Raw genomic sequence first — 26,638 nt, forward strand, 5'->3', positions numbered from 1 at the left:
GCATCCTCAGTGTTTTCCAAAATCTGTTCCAGCACCTCTGTAGACAGCACACAACAAAAATCCAAAAGAAGTGCTAGGATTCAGTCATTTGGACCTATTGAAGTAGGATTGAAGAAGAGTTCTAACTGAGATCCCCAAAAAAGATTATTCTAGAGTTTCTTTTTATCCAAGGACTGTTTGATAGAAAATATGAATTATGAAAGTATTGAGATTCTAGGTAGAATCGCTTTAATTTTTTTTTTTTTTTTCAGTTAGAGGATAATTGCTTTAAAACGTTGTGTTGGTTTCTGCTGTACAACACAAATAATCTATAATTATACATATATCCCCTCCCTGGGTAAAATCTCTTAAGATTTGGCTGTTATCTTTTTTCTTTTACTTCATCTCCTACTAGTCTTTTATTCTCTCATTCCATTCCACACCTTCCCCCCCCTTTTTTTTGGTGTTGCTTTAGCATATTCTGACCACACTCATGCCTCAGGACCTTTGTACTATTTCCTTTACTCAGTGTTCTTTTCCCTTGATACTTGCATGGATGGCTCCCTCACTTCCTTTAATACCTAACTTAATTCAGGCTGTTATTAAAATAGAAGCCCTTCATTTCAGTGGCTTACCACTCTAGAAAATTCAAAAAGTTGCTTCTGATCAGCAAGCAAGTGACTCCCTCTCCAAATTGTGAATCAGGGACCTAGTCTACCTTGATTTTGCAACTCTGATGTTTTTAACCTGTGGCTTTCAAAATCACTATGCTTTTCTATGTTGTTATTATTCAGTCACTAAGTCGTGTCTGACTCTTTGTGACTCCATGGACTGCAGCATGCCAGTCTTCCCTGTCCTTCAGCATCTTCCGGAGTTTGCTCAAATTCATGTCCAGTGATGCCATCCAACCATCTCAACCTCTGTTGCCCCCTTCTTCTCCTGCCCTCAAGCTTTCCAGCAGCAGGGTTTTTTCCAATGAGTTGGCTCTTTGCATCTGGTGGCCAAAGTATTGGACCTTCAGCATCAGTTCTTCCAATGAGTATTCAAGGTTGATTTCCTTCAGAATCTACTGATTTGATCTCCTTGTTGTGCAGGAGACTCTCAAGAGTCTTCTCCAGCACCACAGTTTGAAAGCATCAATTCTTAAAGAACAGGGAATATCATTTATGAGGGGTGAGGTTATGAGCCAGGCTTGGAATCAGTGACAGTCACTTTTGCATCCATTCCATTGGCTAGAATTCAGTTATGTAGTCACACCAATTGGCAAGAGAGGATGGGGCATGACAATGAGCTTCAGGGTTAAGAGAAGAGAGTCAGATTTGGGGGGAAGTAGCCAGCCAGTCTCTACCATGACAATTTTATTCAAATACCTCTTCTCAATGAAGCCTTCTCTGATCACCCTTTACAAAACTGCAGCCACCCTCCAGCTCCACTCAATATTCTCTTCTTGCTTCATTTTTTTTCCCTTCTGTAGCACTTACTGCTCTGCCAGAATCAGTGTATTTCACTTCCTTATCTTATTCATTGTCTGGAATGTAAGCTCCATGAGGGCTAGGATTGTTACATACATTCACTGTCACATCATTGGAAACTAGTAGAACTTTGATAGTTCTGCATTGTAATCATACATCTGGACTTCACAGGTGGCTCAGCAGTAAAGAATCCACCTGCAGTGCAGGAGATGAAGGAGACATGTGTTGAATCCCTGGGTTGGGAAGATACCCCAGAGAAGGAAATGACAACCCACTGATAGAGAGAATCCCACGGATAGAGGAGCCTGGTGGGCTCCTGGTGGGACATCCATAGGGTCACAAAGAGTCAGACACAACTGAGAGACTAAACAACAGCAGCAGCATCTGGTGGCACGTTTACTCATAGATTGGCATTTTGACTCTAATTGTCTTTTCCCAACTGTTAAACTTCCTGAATTTGTCAAGGAAGTTTGTCAGAAGAAAGAAATAGAACTGTCAACTGGCTTATCAAAAAGCTGAATTTCAAACAGTCTCCCCGTGTACTCATACATGCTTTATAAATACTTTTCTGTATATAAGTATGTTGGCTTAGGCAAAATTCTGAGATAGAAATAGCACTTCAATATCCAGATCTCCTTAAAAAAAAGTTCTTTTTATTTTCTCTGCCATTTGTTGAATACCATTAGTGAAGCAGTAGGCTAAAACTGGAGTTTCTGAAAGCAAATTTAATCCAAACAACCACACTATGAAGTGTTTATTGTTCCCATTTTAAGATGAGGAAATTGAGGCCTATAAAGGTTAAGTAACTGCCCGAGTTCACATGCTCACCTAATAACTTTCAGGGCTTAGATTTAAACTAATTTTTTTCCTTTGAGAAACTCTCACTGCTGAGCTCCACAATTTTCCTTCTCGTTCTTCACATCTACCTGCAATTGGCTAATATTTTCCTTAATATTGAGAAGTGAATGCCTGAGGAACGTTGATATGTTAAGCCTTTCAACTGCACTTCATTTGTGTAAGGGGAAAACTGTAGGCAAAGTGAATGAATGGCAAATGGCTGGGTTCTGATGATAACAACATCCTATACACACTATGACTTGGAGAAGTTAATGTGTCACTAAACATGATTTTTTTTTCTTTTTCTTCCTTAAGTGATACCTTTATATTTAAATATTTCTGGAACTTCTCAGATTATAAGATACTCACTTGTTTTATTTTGCTCAAACAGCAAAGCACTGTCTGGGAAAGATGTATTGACTTAATCTCAATTGATACATAGTTTGGTTGCTTGTAGAAGTCACGTGGTAGAGGAGAAAAAGCAACAGGAAGAAAACAAATTTAACAAAAGTAGTGATCAACTTTGGTGGTTTGACATCAAATTTCATGAGTTGAATGCCATTGTAAACAAACTCTGAAAAGATTATTTTAACAGCAACTCAATAAGTGGTTTCATCATGTAGCTCATGGACATATGGCACAGAGAAAAGAAAAACTATCTTTACATAACATAAAACTTTCTTCTGTTATGTAAATGTGTGTTTGTGGCTTGGAATAAACTTTCCAATAGAACTTTATTCTAATGTAATATGCTATATAATTTAAAATTAGTATGCACAGTCAAAGTAACAAATTGAGCATTATATGTGATAGGTGATAAGCTATAGGTGATAGGTGATAAGACAGGTGATAAGCCTATCTATACTTTCCAAAGTTTCTATGTTGTATTTGATTAGAAACCTAGGGAGGAACTTCTCATTTGGAAAATGGGATAGGGAGCGACCTTGTACTTGCATATATTTGGCATATAAATCTCTGAGGCTTCAATTCCTTTGTTGGGGATACTAGGAAGACAATACACATGATGTATTGAGTGGCAAAAGGGATTCCAATGTGTAAATATCTAGCGTTTGGTTGAAACATTTGCTAGATCCTCCTCCTCTAAAATCATGCCATGTGATTTGGTAGTCTTTATCACTTACCATAGGAGCAGCCCCACAAAAAATGTTCATTAAGAGTTAATGTTAAAGTCATTGAATTTCGCAACACATCAGTAACTCTTCCTTTCTGATTATGCAAATCTCTCCCTATCATAATATGTACTTCCTTCAATTGTATTAAAAGCATTTATAATGTAAACGGCTACAGAGCCAATATTTCAAACAGAAACCATTCTTTTTCTTTAAAAAATAGTGAAATGTATTGAAATGCCTCTAAAAGTAAAATATTTAGCACTTAATTGCAGATGGGTAATGTTAAATATCCCATTCATTATTATTACTACCACATGCCTGAATAAATCCTACCATAAGCATTAAGCGAGTAGGTAAACAAAGAAATAACACTTCATGTGATGAATGCCAATATAAAGCACGTTTAAACTGTTCTGTCAAGAGACAAGCCTGGAAATGCAAACTCTGTTCCTTCGCTTTTCTGCAATCATCTGAATACATAAATTCAAATTGCAGCTTTTAAAACTTCAAACCACGGCTTTTGAAATTTCAGAAAACACATGCACTTGAAAAGGCAGATTATAACAAGGCCCCGGTGGGTTGGCACCATCTTTTTTTTTTCTTTTTTCAAAGTATAAAAAACAAACCTAGACAAGAAATAACTATCAAATATTTTCACGCGTAAAAAGAAGATGCTGTACTCTTTATAAAAAATTAAGTCATCAAGAAAAAGTTTTCCACAAACATTGTGTGAAAAGAAAGATTATAACAAATAGCTTAAGCAAAGCTTTTACTTTTTAAGGGACGATTTATTCTATCTGGTAGTTCTTAAGACTTTCCTAAACTAGTATACAGTTAATATCCATAAAATCATATGCAAGTCACTGCCTTTCAAACTGATGCTGAAGGTTAATTAGAAAACGTACTTAATTATTTATAGTATGCAGATGAGTCCCAGATACGCTCCGTGTCCAAATGCACTGTAAACATAGACAATTTAGCAAATTTATTCTGAAAAGACAGTGGTTCTTCACAATTAATTTATTGATTTAATGGAATCCCTGCCAAAGTCCCCAATGAGATTTATTTTGTAATTTTACCAAATGATACTCGTAGTACATAAATTAAAATAGCTAAGGTAGGAGAGGATTTAACCTACCAGGAATCAGACATACTTTCATGCTGCAATGGTTGAAGTGGTTCATTGCTGTCACAAAAATCTATGGTATATCTGCAAACTGAAACTTATTGCATATAAAACACAAACTATAATGAAATCACCACAAATCAATAGAGAATAGATTGTGCTGGGAAAAAAATATCAATTTCTGAAAAACCCTTCAAGGTCAGGAACTCAACTATATAAATTTAAAATGGATGAAGCATTTAGTTTTTGTGTGTGTGTGTGTGTTTTTTAATGAATATGTAAGGATCCAGAATAAAGGCAAATATCTAAGCAGTTGTCAGGTGGTCACAATTTTCATAGTATCAGTGGGAGAAATAACCAAGAAATTCATGTGTTTTCTTTAGAAAGAAACAAAAATATGTTTTAAAAAGATGAAAGGAAAGCTATAAAATATTCTCAATAAATATATTTTTAAGATAAAGTGAAACGAGCCTTTATAAACAAATAAGAAATCACTGAAGCAAAATGGGCAACAGACACAGCAGATGACTGAGAGTAGAAACAGAAATGACAAATATACACATTTACAAAATTGTTTAGCTTTTCTGTTAATAAAAAATGTAAAAAAGTCCATGACAAACTATTGTTACCACCAGCATTGCAAAGAAATTTACCAATATGAGTCTATATTCTTAGTATTCTCATTGTTAAATTTTTTTCTTGTTCTCAGGAAATTAACAGATAGATTGAGCCACAATGCATGAACAAATGTAGTTGTTATAGGGTTATTTATTATAATGAAAAATTGGAACCAAACTAAATGCCAAATAACAAAACAATGGTAAAATACAGTGTACTCATATATGGCTTTTTGCTGCTGCTAAGTCACTTTAGTCGTGTTCGACTCTGTGTGACCGCATGGACGGCAGCCTACCAGGCTCCCCCATCCCTGGGATTCTCCAGGCAAGAACACTGGAGTGGGTTGCCATTTCCTTCTCCAATGCATGAAAGTGAAAAGTGAAAGTGAAGTCGCTCAGTCATGTCTGACTCTTAGCGACCCCATGGACTGCAGCCCACCAGGCTCCTCTGTCCATGGGATTTTCCAGGCAAGAGTACTGGAGTGGGGTGCCATTGCCTTCTCCCATATGGCTTTTTACTCAGATCATAAAAATCAATTTTTCAAATAATAAACAATGACCTAAGGAAATATTCACGGTAGTAATTAAAGGAAGAAAATAGGTACACAATGTTTATGTAGAGTTTGTTCCCAATTAAATAAAAAAATCCTAATTACAGTGAACAAGTACATCTCTACCACTTTTATTCTTGGCTGGATATTTTTGAAAGGATTAGAAAACTATTCATTTAATTAGTGGTGTGTTTGAAGTGGAAGTGGAGGTATTTGCTTTTAGAATTTTAGTCTAGGTTTGAAACTTTGTTTGTTTCATATTACTATTTCCTATTCTTTGAGCTTTTACTTGTTGGATTTTGGATTTATTCCTCCCTGAAATTATTAGGTTCTAGAGGAAGGTTGAGAAAAGCCTTACCCATCTGTCTAGGTTTTACAAATGTAATGAGACTTTTAACAAGATTTTACTTAGCTAAGATGAGGAAGATCAATAGAAATAAGGTTGCTCTCAGTATATGGGACACTGTGCAAGGTGATCTAGAGTCAAATACTGAAGGTGACAAAGATTTGCAAAAAGAGTGGAAAGAGACAAAGATGAGGTAGACTGACAAGCACCCTTGAAACCTAGACCCAAAGATCTGAACCAGCTTAGAACTTCTGAATCAATAAAAGATGTCTATAGTGGGATTGCTCCTCTTTCAGAATTGCTTCTCAGTCCAGAGTCTGAGGGAAAATGGTGCTACGGCATATCTAAAACAAGCTGCCAGCAGTCGAGACCAGCCTCTTCCTCCTAAGGTTTGCTGAGAGCAGCAGTGGCGTTGGCTTCACAAGCAGCACTAGTGAAGAATCTACCTACCAGTGCAGGAGACACAAGAGACACAGATCTGATCCCTGGGTTGGTAAGATCCCCTGGAATAGGAAATGGCAGCCTGCTCCAGTATTTTTGCCAAGAATCAAGGACAGAGGCGCCTGTCAGGCTACAGTCCATGGGGTCACAAGGAGTCAGACATGACTAAGCATAAGCGCACAAGCAGTGGTATCACATCTACCATCAGAGATTTCCCACCTCCTTGGTACCCCATGTCCAGATCAATGTTGAGGACTCAGGTGACCTTGGACTAGAATGTATTACTATGGCTCACACCTCAGAAAATCTTTACTTTCTGTAGATGAAGCCCATTAAAATATTTCTACCTTATAAGTGCTCCAAAGCAATATTTCACCTCTACTATTTTTCCCCTTTAAACTAGGTCATAATAGACTTTCTCTAGACATTTCTATTTGCATATTTTATTGTATGTGTGTATATATATATATATATATATATTTGTGTACTATGTATATTTTATTTGTATCATGTATGTTTTATTGTATATATCAGATCAGATCAGATCAGTCGCTCAGTTGTGTCCGACTCTTTGCGACCCCATGAATTGCAGCACGCCAGGCCTCCCTGTCCATTATATATATTTCTATTTTTAATTGGCATATAGTTGGTTTGCAGTGTTTCACATGTACAGCAAAGTGACTCAGTTGTACATGTATACATATATATTTATTTCTTCTTCAAATTCTTTTCCATTATAGATTATAAGATATTGAATATAGTTCCCTATGCTATACAGGTAAAAAAAAAAAAAAAAAAAAAAGAGGTCTCAGGTGGAATGGAATACTTAGCTTTGTGGAGACTGCAGTGTTTATGGTGGGAGTCGTTACCCACCTTACATCTCCCCTTACGTCTCTCTAAGTAATCACTAAAATAATGTATGAAAACTGCAACATGGGAAAATTATGTTCCCCTTCAGCTGAGTATTCGTTGAGCTGAAGAACTCCTTCACAGATCTGTATAGCTTTTGGGGAGAACCAGAAGAACAACCTAGGCGTTTCTTTGGCTTTCCATGTCAAAGCAAGGCAATTGCGGGAGAGACAGGAGCCACAAATTACCCATACACAGGAAATCAATGAATGATTGTAAATGGGTTTTTTTCTTTAATGTGTGTTTTTAAATGAAATAATCAGGTGGAAGAATTGTCAATTATTCAAAGTTGAAAGGCTAATTTACCATGTTTTATTTACCAACTGGTTGCTGTTGACTCTGAAGTTCATGATTCCAGTTCTCCTCTCTCCCCTGAGCTCCAGATCTATTTTTTTCAACTAGTCATTTCCCCAAAATATCCAGTACAATTCAATGTACTCAGCTGGAGTAAATGACATCTATTCAGCCAGATAAGGTGGGATCACTCCTAGACCAGGTGACCCAGTACTGAACCTAGATGACCCAGTACTGAATACTGGATGACCACTTATTAGCTGTTTGATCTTGGGCAAAATGTGAACCCTCATTTTCTTTCATCTGTACATGAGAAAAAACTAGTACTCATCTCACAGTAGTAATGTGACAACTTGTTATTTGATTCAGTGGCTGCTGACTCTTTGCAAACCCAGGGACTGTAGCCCGCCAGACTCTTCTGTCCATGGGATTTCCCAGGCGAGACTATTGGAGCACGTTGTCATTTCCTTCTCAAGGGGATCTTCTGGAACAAGGGACTGAATCTCTGTTTCCCATGTCTCCTGCATTACAGACATATTATTTGCCTTTGAGCCACCAGGAATGTTTTGCCATATGGGAGAATGCTTAATAATTTTTAGTGCCTGATTCTAACCTCTCTCCTTTCATCCACAAATCCTGTTGAATCTCCTACATTTTAAGCATTCTGTCTTTTCCTTTTCCCTTGCTACATCTTCATGATTTGGACCTTTATGTGTGCTCAGTGCCAAAGAATCCACCTGCCAATACAGGAGACACAGTAGATGCAGGTTCAATCCCTGGGTCAGGAAGATCCCCCAAGGAGGAAATAGCAACCCACTCCAGTATTCTTGCTGGGATAAACCCATGGAGGCAGAGGATCCTGAAGGGATACAGTCCATGGGGTTCCAAAGAGTCACATAGGACTAAGCGACTGACTACACATGTGTGCAGGCCTGCATCCCTTAAATCCAGAGGTCATCTGGATCAAGTGATAATGGTTGAACCATGACCTTCTCTGGAATGAAGAGTGCTTCAATTCAATTAGTCAGTTCAGTCACTCAGTCATGTCTGACTCTTTGCAACCCCGTGGACTGCCGCACGCCAGGCTTCCCTGTCCATCACCAATTCCCAGAGCTTGCTCAAACTCCTGTCCATTGAGTTGGTGATGCCATCCAACTATCTCATCCTCTGTCATCCCCTTCTCCTCCTGCCTTCAATCTTTCCCAGCATCAGGGTCTTTTCCATTGAGTCAGTTCTTCGCATCAGGTGGCCAAAGTATTGGAGTTTCAGCTTCAGCATCAGTCTTTCCATTGAATATTCAAGACTGATTTCCTTTAGGATGGACTGGTTGGATCTCCTTGCCATCCAAGGGACTCTCAAGAGTCTTCTCCAACACCATAGTTCAAAAGCATCAATTCTTCAGCACTCAGCTTTCTTTATGAAGAGTGCTTCATCAAGTAGTTAACATCTTCCATTTGATGGGGGGTTTAGTTCTGCATAAGAGCTCAAAGATATTGTTCTGTGTATCTGGCCCGAAGAATTCATGGACTGTATAGCCCATGGGGTCGCAAAGAACTGGACATGACTGAGCAACTTTCACTTCACTTTAAGAATGCAGGGAAGGGAATACAGAAAGGCTTTTGTGCCAGGAACCCCACAGGGTCCTGCTTGATTTCAATTCCTCACTCTCTGTCTTACCACCCTTACCCACATCCATTCTCCATAGAATACCAGAGGGAATGGATGAAATAAATCTTGCTCTACTCAAAAAAATTGGAGTAGTTCATCACCTAGAGATTAAAACAAAACATTCTATCCACTTTGTAGCCCTGCCTTGAACCACTTTACCAGCTTCATGCTTTGACCCTTCCTCCCTAAATCTTGAATACTTCAATAGCCAACCATTTCAGCATTATGCATTGATGTAGATATCCTTACTTTGCATGTGTAAGAGAAGCCAAAATATTTGTTATTGGCAAAAACTCATATAATTAAACACTAGTCCCTCTGGAAATGAATGCCAAGTCTTTATCGACTTTATTAGCAGAAAATAAGCTTAAGCATATCAGGCAGATAATGCCGATAATAATATTCATTCATAATTACAAGCAGCTAAAGGTAACAGTAAACTGTCATTACATTATGAATCTTTTTTTTTTTAATCCTAAAATAGCCAGAAGCTTGGTAGCAGCCCAAAGAACTTGATTTATTCGTTGTTATCAGTGGTGGAAGGCTATGCAAACTAACCAAATTTCATTCATTTTAGGCAGCACATTTTACCACATTAACATCACTGAAATCTGGGTGAATTTTACTATTTCTGGTGGCCAGGTCACATGTGGTTTAGAAGAAAATCCAAGGAACAGTAAGTAGTAGAGCCCTGTTAAGAAGTGCTATACTGCCGAGACTCTTGATGTCACAAAAGATGACACAGTATGGAAAAGGACATCAGTTAGGAGATCTGACTATAAAGAAAGCTGAGCACCAAAGAATTGATGCTTTTGAACTGTGGTGTTGGAGAAGACTCTTGAGAGTCCCTTGGATGACAAGGAGATCCAACCAGTCCATCCTAAAGGAAATCAGTCCTGAATATTCAATGGAAGAACTGATGCTGAAGCTGAAACTCCAATACTTTGGCTTCCTGATGCGAAGAACTGACTCATTTGAAAATACCTGGATGCTGGAAAAGATTGAAGGCAGGAGGAGAAGGGGATGACAGAGGATGAGATGGTTGGATAGAATCACCGACTCAATGGACATGAGTTTGAGTAAACTCCAGGAGTTGGTGATGGACAGGGAAGCCTGGTGTGCTGAAGTCCATGGGGTCACAAAGAGTCACACACGACTGAGCAACTGAACTAAACTGAACTGGGGGGATCTGATGCCTGGTGATCTGATGAGGAGCAGATGTAATAATAATAGAAATAAAGTACACAATAAATGTAATGCAATTGAGTCATCCAGAAACCATCCCCTCCCCACACCCCCGTATGTGAAAAAAAATTATCTTCCGTGAAACTGGTCTCTGGTGCCAAAAAGGCTGAGGACCACTGATCTAAAAAGAAAAGTGGTATAGGAGGCTCAGACTCTAAATATGAGGAAATTTGAAGAACGCTGCACCAATTTTTTCACTTATACTTTTTTATGCATATTCAAAGGGAACATAAGAGAAATATATATATATATAAACCTAAAGAAAAATTTCTTAATAAAACCTCTAAGTAATAAATGTCATCATTTAATCAGCAGCATTCCTTACTCTAACCCACATCCTGGGAGTATACACAGTGGTGTTATATGACCTGCAAGTGAAGGTCTATTTCATTTGGTGAAATACTGTAGTGCACATCGGTGAGTAAATTAGATTATGTTTTACTGTCAGTATTGCAAAAAAATGGGAACAATTCTTTTGAAACAGAAAAGTGTATAAGATTGAAAAGAATGATGGCCAAATTCATTCATTCACACAACGGTTATTTATTTAGCATCTTTTCTCTGCCGGGCATAATTTCAGGAACAAGGGTAACAGTAGTAAATAAAACAGGCAAAATCTTTGCCCTCAGAAGGTTTGATTTCCTGTGTAAGATAGACAATATACAAAACAACCAAATTATAGTGCTTTTTTGTTTTGGTCATGCTCAGTCACTCAGTTATGTCTAACTCTTTGCAATCCCGTGGACTGTAGCCTGCCAGGCTCCTCTGTCCATGGGATTTCCCAGGCAAGAATACTGAAGTGGGTTGTCATTTCCTTCTCCGGAGGCTGACCCAGGTATCAAACCAGGGTCTCCTGTATCTCCTGTATTGCAGGTGGATTCTTTACAACTGAGCCACAGGAATGTTTTAAGTACTAAAGAGAAAGATTGACTAGGAGAAAGAACAGAAATTGGGGAGAGAAGAGGTGTGATTGTAAGTAGAATCATCAGGAAAGACCTGCAGGAGCTGAGGAAACCAGCCATGTTTGATTTGTGAGGGAAGGTCATTCTAGGCAGGAAAAAACAGCAAGTACAAAAGCTGAGGTCTCAAGAAGGATAAGAGAAAGGGAGAGTAGATGGAAATGAGGTCGGACAAGTAAAGAGAAAGGGGATCAGCAGATTTTATAGATCAGTGCTTTTCCATATAAAAGTACAGTGAGCCTCATATGTGATTTTAAATTTTCTAATGTCATATGTAAAAAAGAGTAAGAACAGGTGAAATTAACCTATTTTATTTAACACAATATATTAAAAATATTATCATGTTGACTTGTACATATTTAAAGGACTAATGAGATGTTTTATATTCTTTTTTAATACTTTAGAAATAGTTTTATTTTTATTAGTTTTATCTTTTTATTTTTTTGCAATAGATCCTTGTTAATTGTCTATTTTAAATATAGCAGTCCATACATGTCAATCTCAAACTCCTAATCTACCTATCCCCTCCACCCTTTCCCCCATAAAAATAGTTGTATTTTTTTATAGCAGTTTTAGGTTCACAGCAAAATTGAGTAGAAGGTACAGAGATGATTTTTTTTGTACTAAGTCTTTGAAATCCAGTATGCAATTTACACTTACAGCACATCTCAATTTCCCTCACATCATTTCAAGTGCTCAGTAGCCACATATGAAGGTGTCTAGTATATTGAACAGCACAGATCTAGACCCTCATAGAGTGCTGTAATGACTTGGCTTTCGATTTGAATGAACTGGGAAGCAATAGAAGAGTTTGAATGCAATGATGACATAATATGATTTGAGTTTTCAATGGAGCCCAAAATAGGGCTTGGGTTTTTATAGAATCTGCTGTTTGGAGAATAGAAAAAGAAGACATGTGCCTCGGATAGACTTAGGACCAGCTCACATCAAAGAACAGAATTGAGTATGAAAGTGAAAGTGAAGTCGCTCAGTTGTGTCCAACTCTTTGCGACTCCATGGACTGTAGCCTACCAGGCTCCTCCATCCATGGGATTTTCCAGGCAAGAGTACTGGAGTGGGTTGCCATTTCCTTCTCCAGGGAAAATTGAGTATAGAGGAACATAAATCCAATAACCGGATCCAGTTTGGGGAATTAGTGTAACTGTAGTTCTCTCAATGTCCTGTCTTTGCACAGGCTGTGAATCAAATCCCTTTTCATGTTTCAAGACCCAGGTAGATCATTATTTTCTCTGACATATCTTCTATACCTTCTATACTCAGAAAATAACTTGTCCTCCACAATATTCTATCATAGTCCTAGATTTACATGCTTCTTCCTTCTCATGGACTATGAGATCCTCAAGGCAAGGTACATAACTCATTTCTCTTTGATTCGAATGCCTACTTGAGTTTCTGGAAGTTAGTAAGCACTCAATAAATATTTGTCAACTTGAAGCAAAAATGAACAAAAAATTAGCTGAACAGTCCCCAAATGGAAACAACTCAAATGTCCACCAACATAGATATATTTTATACAGTTTCGTGCTATGTAGTGAAGAAGATAATCTACACAGAACATGGATGATGATTGTAAATGTTACACTGAGTAAAAGGCAGTGTGTTTAGTCACTAAGTCATGCCCGACTCTTTTGGGACTGCATGGACTGTAGCCCGCCAGGCTCCTCTGTCCACAGGATTTCCCAGGCAAGAATACTGGAGTGGGTTGCCCCATATACATAATGCTCAATACAGGCAAAATAATAAAAGTTGACAGGATACTGATTACACTTGGAGGTAGTAACTGCAAGGGTTTTGAGGGAATTTCTAATAACATTCTGTTCCTTTGGTGTATCCAAGGGTTAGTTGGTGTATCCATTTTTTAAAACTATATTAATCTCTATAGTTATATGAACACTTTCCTATATGTGTATTATACTTCCGTTCAAAAGCTTACATACCACAGATACATAGTTCCCAAAAGACAATAAAACAAAAAAATGTAAATTGTTATAAGTGCAGCTTATTTTGCTCAGCTGCATTCTGATTCAATATGTAAGAATAAGTTTATGGCTAATTGAGTAACATACAGTATATGTGTTTTTATAATTAACAACATCCACTAGTACAACATATGTTAAGTATTTTAAATCAATTCCCTCTTTCCTCCAAAAGGATTTTGTGTTGTAATTTGGAAAACATTTGAACATGTAATAATTTAGTGTTTTCATTCAATTCCCTTGTTTTTGCTTTACAATTTTCCATAAAGATGTATTTCATTTAAGCATCTTGAAACATGTAATTTCACTTTATATACTTACTCTAGTGAAGTTGTTCTCAACCAGAGACAGTTTTGCCCCAATGGTGATATTTGCCTAGGCCTTTAAAATATTACATCCTTAAAAATATTATATGATTAACATCTTTTTTTTAATTTATTTATTTTAATTAGAGGCTAATTACTTTACAATATTGTATTGGTTTTGCCATACATCAACATGAATCTACCACAGGTGTACATGTGTTCCCAATCCTGAACCCCCCTCCCACCTCCCTCCCCATACCATCCCTCTGGGTCATCCCAGTGCACCAGCCCCAAGCTTCCTGTATCCCGCTTTGAACCTGGACTGGCGATTCATTTCTTGTATGATATTATACATGTTTCATGTTGACATCTTTAAAATGGCTTATTTTTAAAAAGTGTGTGCAGCTTTTTTGAGTTTTCTTAAATTAAAAAAAAAAAAAGAAAACTTGAGAAATATGTTCTTTAAAACAATTTTATTCTTCTCCAGGTTAGAAGAACAAAAGAATATCCTGTCAGAATTTCAAAGAGATTTGAATGAATTTGTTTTATGGTTGGAAGAAGCAGGTAACATTTCTAGTATTCCTCTTGAACCTGGAAATGAGCAGCAACTAAAAGAAAAGCTTGAGGAAGTCAAGGTAATTTTATTTTCTAAAATCTCCCAGGGCCTACTTGTATATGAACCTAGGGGGAATTCCCTGGTGGTCCGGTGGTTAGGACTTGGCCATTCACTGCCATGGCCTGACTTTAATCCCTGGCCGAGGAACTAAGATCCCACAAGCTGCATGGTATGGCCAAAAAAGAGGGAAAAAAAGTATAAGAATATATGTTTTAAATGTATCCAGTCATTGATTTCCTGCCCATTGGGATACTGATAGTTCTTCAGTAATTTTTCTCACAACTTGATTTTGTCTTAGCCCAGTGAGTATATATATATTTTAAAAAGTATGTATGGGATATATAAGTATGTTTCTGTTTGTGTATGTGTGTGTATAAAATGCATAGTGATACTTTTTAAACTGATTTAAAATTAATTTTAGACTTAATGGAGAATTGTACAGCTTCAAATTATTTTAAAAACTGGGGAGCATCTTTAGAAATGATCTAATTTCTTATAGGAGATCTTAATTGCCAAATCAGTCTCCCTACTTCAGCCTCTAATTAAAGGCATTCTGTTTGCCTGAAGCAATAGTTTGGTTTGGTTTGTGGTTTGGTTTGCCTACAGGGATAAGGGGAGGTGATGTTGGTTCATTTTCTATACTGGTTGAATAAAACTTCTGGTGTATTCAAGTGGTTTTTTATGCCCACTTAACATGATGGAGAAGAGAATGGCAATCCACTCCGGTACTCTTCCCTGGAGAATCCTCTGGACAGGGGAGTCTAGCTAGCTACAGTCCATGGGGTCTCAAAGAGTCAGACACAACGGAGCAACTAACACACTTGATGTCTGCTGCTTTCTGATTAGCTCTCCTGGCTGACGGAGATGCTTTGATTGTGCTGTTGATTAACTGTCATGGTTTAAGTTTTAGGAAAGAAAGTCCTTTGGATCTATTTTACTTTAATTCTTGAAGGGAAAGGGAAATTAACATTCAATCATCCCCTGTTACATACTAAGTATTAGATGTATTTACATCTGCTATTTTATTTAATCTTATCAAACTTCCAAAATGGTTATTGCCCTCGTTTTACAAGGTCACAGAATCAAAGAGAAATGGAACTGCTTCTTTATCAATGATTCAGTTGATTTGCACATGCAGATTAGACTCCATGTCATCTACTTATTTCTGTGAAATAAGAAATGTGTACCTGACAGAGGATAAAGTATAAGAAGTAAAATATTGCTTAATTCAGTAAACAAATATTAAGCACCTAGTATATGTCAGATAATGTATTAGGTATTTGAGAGTCAAAAAATAAAAAGTTTTTGATCCATAGTTTGAGGATGGTTATGCCATGGAAAAATAAACTCAGTCTGTTCTTAAAAATTCATCTTTCCTAAATATATTGAGTGTTATATATATATATATATATATATATATATATATATAGGAAAGTAATTGATAACTCATTTAAGAGACATGTTTGGTGGTGTTCCCTTATTAATAAATATGCATTGATTTCCTTTTTTTTCCTTAGTCTAGATCAACACCATCCTATAGCACCATCCAATATCATTTAACAACATGATAAATATGTTGAATATTAGCAATTTTAGTAGCCACTAGCTGCACTTGCCTTTTGAGTACTTGAAAGGTAGCTGATGTGACTGAAGAATTAAGTTTTTAATTTTATTGACAGTTAATTTAAATTTAAATAGCCTCATGTGGCTAATAGAAGATACAAATAAATAGAAGACAGTTAATAAAACTATGATAGCTTTGTAGATGATAAAAAGGACACTTTTAATGTGATGTTAAATGAATAAGAAAAGTTCAGGAATGTGCAGGTATCAAAATTAAGTGTTCTTGAATGAAAACACCCAAGTTTGGATCACCAGTCTTTTGCTTTCTACTTCTGCTTATCTACTTGGATCTGATATTTAACCACTCTGTCTCAGTTTCCTTCTATGTAAGATGAAGATAGTAAGATCTACTTCATGACATTATTATATAAAGTTAACATTTTTATATAAGGCATGATATAAAGATAATGTCAGAGAAGGCAATGGCACCCCACTCCAGTACTCTTGCCTGGAAAATCCCATGGATGGAGGAGCCTGGAAGGCTGCAGTCCATGGCGTCGCTGAGGGTTGGACACAACTCAGCAACTTCACTTTGACTTTTCACTTTCATGCATTGGAGAAGGAAATGGCAACCCACTCCAGTGTCCTTGCCTGGAAAATCCAGGGGACAGGGAAACCTGGTGGGCTGCCGTCTATGGGGTCGCACAGAGTCAGACACGACTGAAGTGACTTAGCAATAGCAATAGCAATAAAGATAATGTGTGTGAAGAGGTTAGTTAGCACAATGCCTGGTACCAGGTATGTTCTTAGTTATCTTCTAATATGATAATGAATTTCTTACTGTGCTAAGTTATAGTATGGAGACCTAATACCTGAGAGGATGCTTATATTTGCCCAGATTATTCTATTTCTGAGAGGTGTGTTTTTAGACTTTTGACACTGTTTAGGGTATTGTTTTAGAGCTCATCATATTACGTAACATTTTTCTCTTGAGAAAAAAAAAAAATCTCTGAGGGAGACAAGATCTGATCCTTTGTAGGATGGGCTGATTTACTTAGGCGTAGGTGTCTTAGTGCACCAGCTCTGCGCTCTGTAGAAAATTTGGTATTTAAGGAACTGGTGGGCCTCTGGTCTTTCTTTGTTTTGATAGATTAATCAATAGAGGCAAAGACAAGGTAGTTGGCATTGTGCTGTAATTCATTTTAAATGTTGTTGCATTTGTCTGTTTCAGTTACTGGCCGAAGAGTTGCCCCTGCGTCAGGGAATTCTAAAACAATTAAATGAAACAGGAGGAACAGTGCTTGTAAGTGCTCCCATAAGCCCAGAAGAGCAAGATAAACTTGAAAATAAGCTCAAGCAGACAAATCTTCAGTGGATAAAGGTTAGACATTAACCATCTGTCCTGTCACATGTGTTAAATGCTGCAAGCATTTCTTTTGTTTAATGGTGCTTAATTGGTAAGGCTGGGGAAAAAGGCTGGTTTTATGGATTGTTCTTTTGTTTTTATTTTAATTGACCATTCGATTTGGGTGTATGTATGATTTGTTGTGAATGGAAGGAATGTTGATGGTGAATGATGGTACAGTAATGACCAAATGCCCAGTTATATACCACTATTACTTTACATGAATTATTCTAAAGAAATAGACTGGAAAAAAGATGAAGTGATTCACTCAGTGTTCAGGTGTAGGTTGACAATATTTAAGCAAGATGGATGTTGTCCAGCTCAATGAGTATCATAAATCAAACTTACTTATCCTTACCAATAAGGTCGCCTGCAATGCAGGAGACCAAGGTTCGATTCCTGGGTCCGGAAGGTCCTCTGGAGAAGGAAATGGCAACCCACTACAGTATTCTTGCCTGAAGAATCCCATGGACAGAGTAGCCTAGCAGGCTACAATCCATGGGGTTGCAAGAGTCGGACACGACTTATCAACTGAACCACCACCACCAATACTATAGACTTAATCAAGGATCAATGCATGCTAAATTTCTCTAAAATATGTGTTATTTATTTACTGTTTATTTGTTTACTTAGTTGTGAGTCTTCATCTTTCTTGGATACTTATTAAATCTAATATTTTATTTTTTAAATATAATATTTTAAATTGTTTATCAAATTAATGCATACTCATTTTTAAAACCAAGTGATGCGTATGAATTTTAAAAAAAGCAACATCAGTTGGTCCATCAAAAGGCTATTTATCAAAAGGTTGTCCTCTCCGTACTGTATTCCTATGACAACCTCGTCATAAATCAAGTGAACATATATATATGAATCTGTTCTGGATTCTCTTGATTATCAATGTCCTTCAACTAGTACTGCAGTGGCTTTGTAACAATCATCTTCCTTTTTTTTTCAGTTCAGTAGTTTAATTTTTTAATGAAGATTTTGTGTTTTTAGAGCATTTTTAGGTTCACAGCAAAACTGAGAGGAAGTTACAGTGATTCCTCAAAGACTCCTCCCCCCAAATTCACACTTTCCCTTGTTATCAACATCTCCCACCAGAGGGGTTCAGTTCAGTTCAGTTCAGTCGCTCAGTTGTGTCTGACTCTTTGTGAGCCCATGGACTGCAGAACGCCAGGCTTCCCTGTCCATCACCAACTCCTGGAGCTTGCTCAAACTCATGTCCATTGAGTCAGTGATGCCATCCAACTATTTCATCCTCTGTCATCCCCTTCTCCTCCTGCCTTCAATCTTTCCCAACATCAGGGTCTTTTCCAATGAGTCAGTTCTTCACATCAGGTGGCCAAAGTATTGGAGTTTCAGCTTCAGCATCAGTCCTTCCATTGAATATTCAGGACTGATCTCCTTTAGGATGGACTGGTTTAATCTCCTTGCTGTCCAAGGGACTCTCAAGAGTCTTCTCCAACACTCCAACACAGTTCAAAAGCATCAATTCAAAGTACCAGAGGGGTACATTTAACAATCATCTTTCAACAGCTTGAGATACAATTTATATACTGTGTAATTCACCCATTTTAAAGTGTACAGTTCAATGGTTTTGGTATATTTACTTTTTAAATTGTACATATATATAACATAAGATTTGTCATTTTAACAATTTTAAGTATACAATTTATGGTCATTTATTATTTATTTCCACAATGTGAAACCATTACCATTATCTGTTTCTAAAACATATGCATTACCCCAGAGAAATTCTGTAACCATTAAGCAATAACTCCCCATCACCCTACCCCTGAACCCATCTCCCTAAAAGTAACCTCTAATCTACTTTCTGTCTGTATGATTTTGCCTGTTCTAGAGATTTCATACAAGTGGACTCACAATGTATCTGTCCCTTTGTGTTGAGATTATTTTACCTGGCATAAGGTGTTAAAGTTTCACCCATGTTGTAGTGGGTATCACTGAACAATCTTTTATTTTGTATGTGTGTATGTGTATATACACATACAATATATATATGTGAATATACACATTTGTTGTTGTTTAGTCCTAAGTTGTGTCTGACTCTTTTGCAACCCCATGGTTGGTAGCCTACCAGGCTTCTCTATCCATGGGATTTTCTAGGCAAGAATACTGGAGTGGGTTGTCTGGGTTCTCCAGGGGATTTTCCTGACCCAGGGATTGAACTTGCATCTCTTACATTGGCAGAGGGATTCTTTACTGCTGTTATATCTGGGAAATCCCTCCATTCTGAAAGAATAGTCTGAGAAGGCAACAACAACATATATTTGTGTGTATATATATATACACATACATATGTGTATATATATGCATGTATACATACAATGCATATATGTATATATACCTATGTATATAAGTATACATGCATGTGTATGTATGTGTGTGCATATATATATACACACACATGTATATAATACACACACACAGACACAAACCCACATACTTGTTTTACAAAAAAAATTGGGTATAAAAATTCAAACCTTATTCTTCTTAGTCCAGATTGTTTTTTGCTGTTTTTGGTTCACCAAATAAATTTTAGAACCAACTTGCCAATTTTTACTAAAGCCTTCCAGAATATCGATTTGAATTGTGTTGAGCTTATAGATCAGTTAACATTTTTACAATATTGAGTGAAAATGTTGCATCCCTTCATTTATTGAGGAATCCTTTAATGCATTTTTAGAAATACTTTGTAGTTTTCAATCCAGAGGACCTACAATCCAGAGGATTAAATCCCAGATATTTGATGTTTTGGTCCTTTTATAAATGGGATTCATTTCAAGTTTTATTTTCTTTTTGTTGCTGACATATAAAAATAGATTTTTTTACATTAAACACACATCCAGTGTCCTTACCAGATTCACAAACTAATATCAATGTTTTGTAAAACATTTTGGATTTTTTTAATGTGCACAATCATGTCATCAAATAGAGGTAGTTTCTCTCTTTTCAGTCCTTAGGATTTTAATTGTTTTTGCATAAACTTGGGCCTGTAAAACAATGTTTAAGGGAAGGGGTGATAATGGGAGGCCTTGAGTCATTTCCTGTTTCAGGTGGTCTGCTTTCAGTAATTAATCATTAAATATTATGTTCCTTATAGGACTTTTTATAATCCTCTGAATCAGGTTAAAGAATTTTTTCCTTATGCTTTTTTCTCAAGTTTTTATTATGAATAGGTAACCTATTCATAACTTTCTCTGCATTTATTAAAAAGATCCTATGGTTTTTTTTTTTCCTCTAAATGTGACAAACAACAGTCATTGTTTTTGGATTGTGAAACTACTCTAGGATTCCAGAAATAAATCCTATTGGTCATGATGTCTTCTACTTTTTTATAGATTGCTGGATTCAGTTTTCTAATATGCTGTTTATGATTTTTATATCTTTGTTCATGGCATAAAATGTTCTGTAATTTATTTTAGAATCCTTCTCGAGTGTTGATAGCAATGTTAGACTAGACTTAATAATAAAGTTCAGAGGTTCTCTCTTTCTTTGTTCTGGAATGATATAAAGACTGGTGAAAATTGGTGAATATTGGGATCATTTCTTCCTGAGATATTTGGAAGAATTCAGTTGTAAAGCCATTGGTGCATGGGGTGTTTTGTTTTGTTTTGTTGTTATTGTTGAGGTTTTTTGGTGAGAAAGATTTTGATAATGGATCCATTTCTTTAATAGATACAGGAATGGTTAGATTTTTTTTTCTTGGTGTGTCAGCTTTTATAAGTTGTGTCTTTCAAGAAATTTGTCCACTCCCATGCTATTTTCCCTTTTGGGGCTGTAAACATTTTTAATACTGCTAGCAATCCTCTGTATATTTATATTTAAGAAGGAGAAAATAGACTACAAGCTCTAAGTACATGAATGGATCTTGTTAACTGGGATATTTTACTTTAGGTGCTAAGGTAGAGAGCTGAGTCTCTTGTTGAAAGAGACCTTCAAAGTCTATAATACAGTGGGCTTTATTCTGAGCTATTCATACCAATGCTAAAATTCTTTCCAGACACGAAGTTCAATTTCTTTAGGTATGAACCACACTCACTGTTTTGATTTGTTTATTTCTGCCTGTAGTTCAGTGTTAAAATAAGGCCATTCATTGTGTGGTAGTTTTGATATTGACACAAATTTTCATCTACAAGCTTTCATAAATGCTCTTATTCTCAGACATCATGACATCTTTAATCCAAACACTATCCAGGTTTTGCCAAGTTCAGATCCCCTGTACTGAAGGCTTCTTCTCCCTTACTTTTTGTATCCCCATATGTACTGTCTCCATATATGCTTTTGACCTTCCAAGTATGTTTTGAAACCTCTCATCCACTTTTGACCACATTTCTACTACTTTATTGAGCACATTTAATACCTGTTAACTTTGTTCTATGCAAAATATAAAGCAAATTGTAATCCTTCAAACCAGGAGCAAATCCATACCAAGAAAATACCATGAAGTATAATTTTCATGTACTATGAAATGGATTCCTTCAAAACTAGCATAATTGCCTGTAAAGAATTGCTTGCCATTCATCAATACTTGACCAAATTGAGAGCCATGAAAAAGTTACACTGAGAAACATTTCTTTACATAGATGATTTGAAAAGAAAAAAAGAGACTGAGTTTTTAATTGTCAGAATATTCATTATATTTTTTAATTGATGATGCTGAAGTTCTTGAAGCAGATCATTTACATGACTGAAAAAATATTTATGAACTTAAATGAGTACCAATTATATGACATTAAATTCAAAATGTGTGTTTTGATCTCTATAATTCAAGCAATTAGATATTTGGGGGGGGAATCTTTTATTTTTACATATTGACACTTTCAGTTGTGTAAATAATCATAATTTAACATTTTAAGTTAATTTTGTCCTACTGTAAAATGTAAAGTTTCTTCCTTTAATGATTTCAGAATAGCCACATATACCTATAGACACTTGCATGTTGAGGGAAAGTATTTTCCAAGTAATTAAATGCTGTAGACACACAACACTTTTACAAATAAAATCATTCCTCATAAGAAGAGAACAAGGAGGGAAGATGCCCCCAAACATTCCTTGATATTACAAAATGGAACACAAAAATTATAATTGTAGGAAATGTGAGAGAACTGTCAAAAACTTATAATAGTAGCTTTGTGAATAGTGAAGCATATGTCAAGATTTTATCTTTTCTGCAACAGAATAGAATGTCAATTTTTTTATGATAGAAAATTAAAACTAAAACTATGAACACCATCTTGTGTAGACTTATTTTCTATATCATTCATAACATCTGTGTCTTTATCCCAATATTATAATTTTTATACTATGTCTTTGCCATTAAAGTTCATAGAATTTGGAATCTTATTCACTAGTCATATTAAAAAGCATTTGTCTCTTCTCAACCCTAATGCCACCCTATCCCTGTTGAATTAAATTTAAGAATGGAAAATGAATGATTAAAGCCAATTTATGTCATTACACAAGTCAACAGTTAAAAAAAATAAGGTGGTCAAGATGATCAAGAGATGGTCTTGATCATCATTAAACCTTAAATTCTCAGTCATTAGAAGAGAGAGGAAATGATGGCGACTCCCCTGCCTGTATTCTCTAGCAAGCTCCTCCATTTAAAACTAGAGTGTTAGAATTGTAACTAGTAGGTCGTGGTTGCTGGAATATAGACATGCAGTTCCTTAACATATAGTATTTCTAAAAACATCCTGCTAATATAATACCTGATGTCAGGTGCATTTTTCCACAGCTGACTGTATCACATTGTACCTTGTGTATTTAGCCAACTTACCAATTATTTTGACACTTTTATGTTTTATTACCGAATACAGAAAACAGTGATGGGAGATAATATAGCTGTGCCTTTAAGAGAGTGGTGGACTCTCTAACGGGTTTGTTGCAAAACTGTTTTAACTTGCTGTGGCCGAGCCAGCACTGTGTATAACACAGGTGGAAAATGTTGCTTTGAGGTGAAATATAGGTCTTGGTTTAAATTGTGGTTTCCTCCAGATAAGGACCATGAAGTGATATCCTCATTTTTGTCTATGTGTATTTTGAGTTTTACAATCTAACAATAATATCCATAAGATCTACAGGATGGCAATGTAATTAAAGCTAACGTCTGTGGGGGTTTTTTTCTTTCTTTCTCTGAGTGTCCCACTCTCTAATCTTCATACGCATGTCTGATTCTGTGTTGATTTCAATATACTCATCATATTTATTTGTATGTTCTCTGAACTTGTGTGTGTGTGTGTGTGTGTGTGTGTGTAGATAGGGAATGTTCTCTCCCTTCTAACCTCTCCCCACCACTATTACTCTCTCTTTTTTTTTCTCTGTAATGTATGTCTTTGCCTAGGTGGCTCTAGTGGTAAAGATCCCACCTGCCAATGCAGGAGACAAAAGAGATGTGGGTTCGATCCCTGCATCAGGAAGATCCCCTGGAGAAGGGAACGGCAACCCATTCCAATATTCTTCTCTGGAGAATCCCATAGACAAAGGAGTCTGGTGGGCTACAGATCACAGGGTTGCAAAGAGTTGGACATGACTGCAGTAGCTCATGTGAATTGATAACTATCTATGTCTACCATGAACCTACTTTTCTAAATGCATACGTGTCAGGGTTTTTTGTGCCTGAGTAGCATATGTGACACATTCTCTCCTACTCTCTTTTAATCCTTCTTTTATCTTCTCCTGCCCTTGACACTTTGTGTTCCCTTTTCTTTACTGCTCTTTTAGCAGTTACATGTAGGTATTTTTTCAACTACCCATTTCAGTTCAGTTCAGTCGCTCAGTCGTGTCCGAGTCTTTGCAACCCCATGGACTGCAGCACCCTTGGCTTCCCTGTCCATCACCGACTCCCAGAGCTTGCTCACACTCATGTCCATGGAGTCAGTGATGCCATCCAACCATCTCATTCTCTGTCATCCCCTTCTCCTCCTGCCTTCAATCTTTCCCAGCATCAGGGTCTTTTCCAATGACTCATTTCTTCACATCAGGTGGCCAAAGTATTGGAGCTTCAGCATCAGTCCTTCCAATGAATATTCAGGACTGATTTCCTTTAGGATTGACTGGTTTGATCTCCTTGCCATCCAAGGGACTCTCAAGAGTCTTCTCCAACACCACAGTTCAGAAGCATTAGTTCTTTGGCACTCAGCTTTCTTTATGGTCCAATCTCACATCCATATATGACTACTGGAAAAACCGTAGCTTTGACTAGATGGACCTCTGTTGGCAAAGTAATGTCTCTGCTTTTGAATATGCTATCTAGGTTGGTCATAACTTTCCTTCCAAGGAGTAAGCGTCTTTTAATTTCATGGCTGCAGTCACCACCTGCAGTGAATTTGGAGCCCAAGAAAATAAAGTCTGTCACTGTTTTCATTGTTTCCCCATCTATTTGCCATGAAGTGATGGGACCGGATGCCATGATATTCATCTTTTGAATGTTGAGTTTTAAGCCAGGTTTTTCACTCACCTCTTTCACTTTCATGAAGAGGTTCTTTAGTTTCTCTTTGCTTTCTGTCATTAGGGTGGTGTTATCTGCGTATCTGAGGTTACTGATATTTCTCCCGGCAATCTTGATTCCAACTTGTGCTTCATCCATTCCAGCATTTCATGTGATGTACTCTGCATATAAGTTAAATAAACAGGGTGACAATATACAGCCTCGACACACTCCTTTCCCAATTTGGAACCAGTCTGTTGTTCCATGTCCGGTTCTCTTGTTTCTTGACCTGCATACAGACTACCCATTACTTAAAACCAAAATATTTTTTATCAGTCTTAATTTTGAATCACCTTATAAGCTTCTTGTACTTGATTGAAAAAGTAGAAAGATGGAACATTTCTTTTGTAGGCTCATAGCATTATTCAGATGGAAGGAGCTTAATGAAACCAAATTACTCTCACATCTTCTAGATTAGAACACTAAATCCTAGAAAGATTATATGACTTATTTGAGAACACATTATTTAAATATAAAAATTATTTACAAATTATTGCAAAATATAGTTTTGATTCAGTGTTTTCCCATGTCATTCCATTGTTCATTTGAAGGAAAACTTCAGGTTTCTTTTCATTTAAAGAAATCATATGAATGATTTTGCTTTGCTTTTTGCCCTTTTTGGAAAACTGAATGCCGTGTTTTCAACTTATATTCCAGAACCTTCTTTACTATGAACCACTTGTAATTATCTAATACAAGAAACCATGTTTATTTCAGAATTAGTTATATGTCTACTATTTTTGATGTTAAATAACTTTATAGGTAGTATATATTATACATTCCTATTAGTCATAATAAATTTCATTGTATTAAATATATTTAAAATTTTGCCTCATAGTTTGCCATTTATTTTTAAATAGTAAGTTACTATTCTAGTTTGTTCATGCCTGGGAAATCCCATGGACAGAGGAGCCTGGCAGTCTACAGTTTATGGTGTCACAAAGAGTCAGACATGGCTTAGTGGCAAAACAACAATAATAAGAAATTTTACTAGAAAGTGAATTTCAGTTAAGTGCCTTTTAACAAAAAAACTATGACATTACTTTTAAAAAGTAAGATTTAAAAATTAATTTATGTAGCAAAGCTTCTATATAGGAGTAAGTTTTGTAATATTGATAATAGTCAAGAATCATTTTCAAAATAAATCACAAAATAAATATTATGAAAGTAAAAATACAGATGGTGAAATTCATAGGCCAAATGATCTATATTGTACAAATAACTGTATCCAGATTTCCAGAAATCTGGTTCATTTTGTATTAATCCCTAATTATGTTACTTCTTAGTATCCATTCGTGTAGTAAACATTTTACATTTGTTCATTTGTGTCAGGTGAACAAATATTTGGTCATTTTCCAAATATGATTGCCATGCAATGCCAGTAGTTATTTGCCATTACTACAAATGTGAGTAAAAACGAGAAAATTAAATCAAGCTAAAGCTTGGCTTTTCCATCCCTTGCTCAAAAACAGACATTTGCTCTGATTGATTATTTTCCTAGCAAAGGCCATGATTAATAGATTGTGCTAGTAGTGAGCATTCAATCCTGCCCTTAATGTGAATTACTTTTTTTAACAAAAGAAAAGAATCTTTAAAAGCAATTTTTTTTAAAAAAGTGTTGTTTATCTATTTACTACTAACATATACAGCCTGATAATT

The 26,638-nt window shown here is 36.3% G+C and overlaps 1 protein-coding gene across 10 annotated transcripts in view; it reads left to right on the forward strand.

Annotated features, from left to right (window-relative positions):
- Positions 1 to 26,638, forward strand: part of DMD (dystrophin) — a 2,236,915-nt gene that overhangs the window by 1,376,520 nt on the left and 833,757 nt on the right. For all 10 annotated transcript variants that reach the window (XM_024988361.2, XM_024988358.2, XM_024988360.2 and 7 more), the window contains 2 exons: positions 14,367 to 14,514; positions 17,290 to 17,439. In XM_024988361.2, the coding sequence (XP_024844129.1) occupies positions 14,367 to 14,514; positions 17,290 to 17,439 (298 nt within the window). The remainder of the gene's footprint in view (positions 1 to 14,366; positions 14,515 to 17,289; positions 17,440 to 26,638) is intronic.

The sequence above is a fragment of the Bos taurus genome, chromosome X, assembly GCF_002263795.3.
Source record: "Bos taurus isolate L1 Dominette 01449 registration number 42190680 breed Hereford chromosome X, ARS-UCD2.0, whole genome shotgun sequence".
In the NCBI taxonomy this organism is placed as follows: domain Eukaryota; kingdom Metazoa; phylum Chordata; class Mammalia; order Artiodactyla; family Bovidae; genus Bos; species Bos taurus.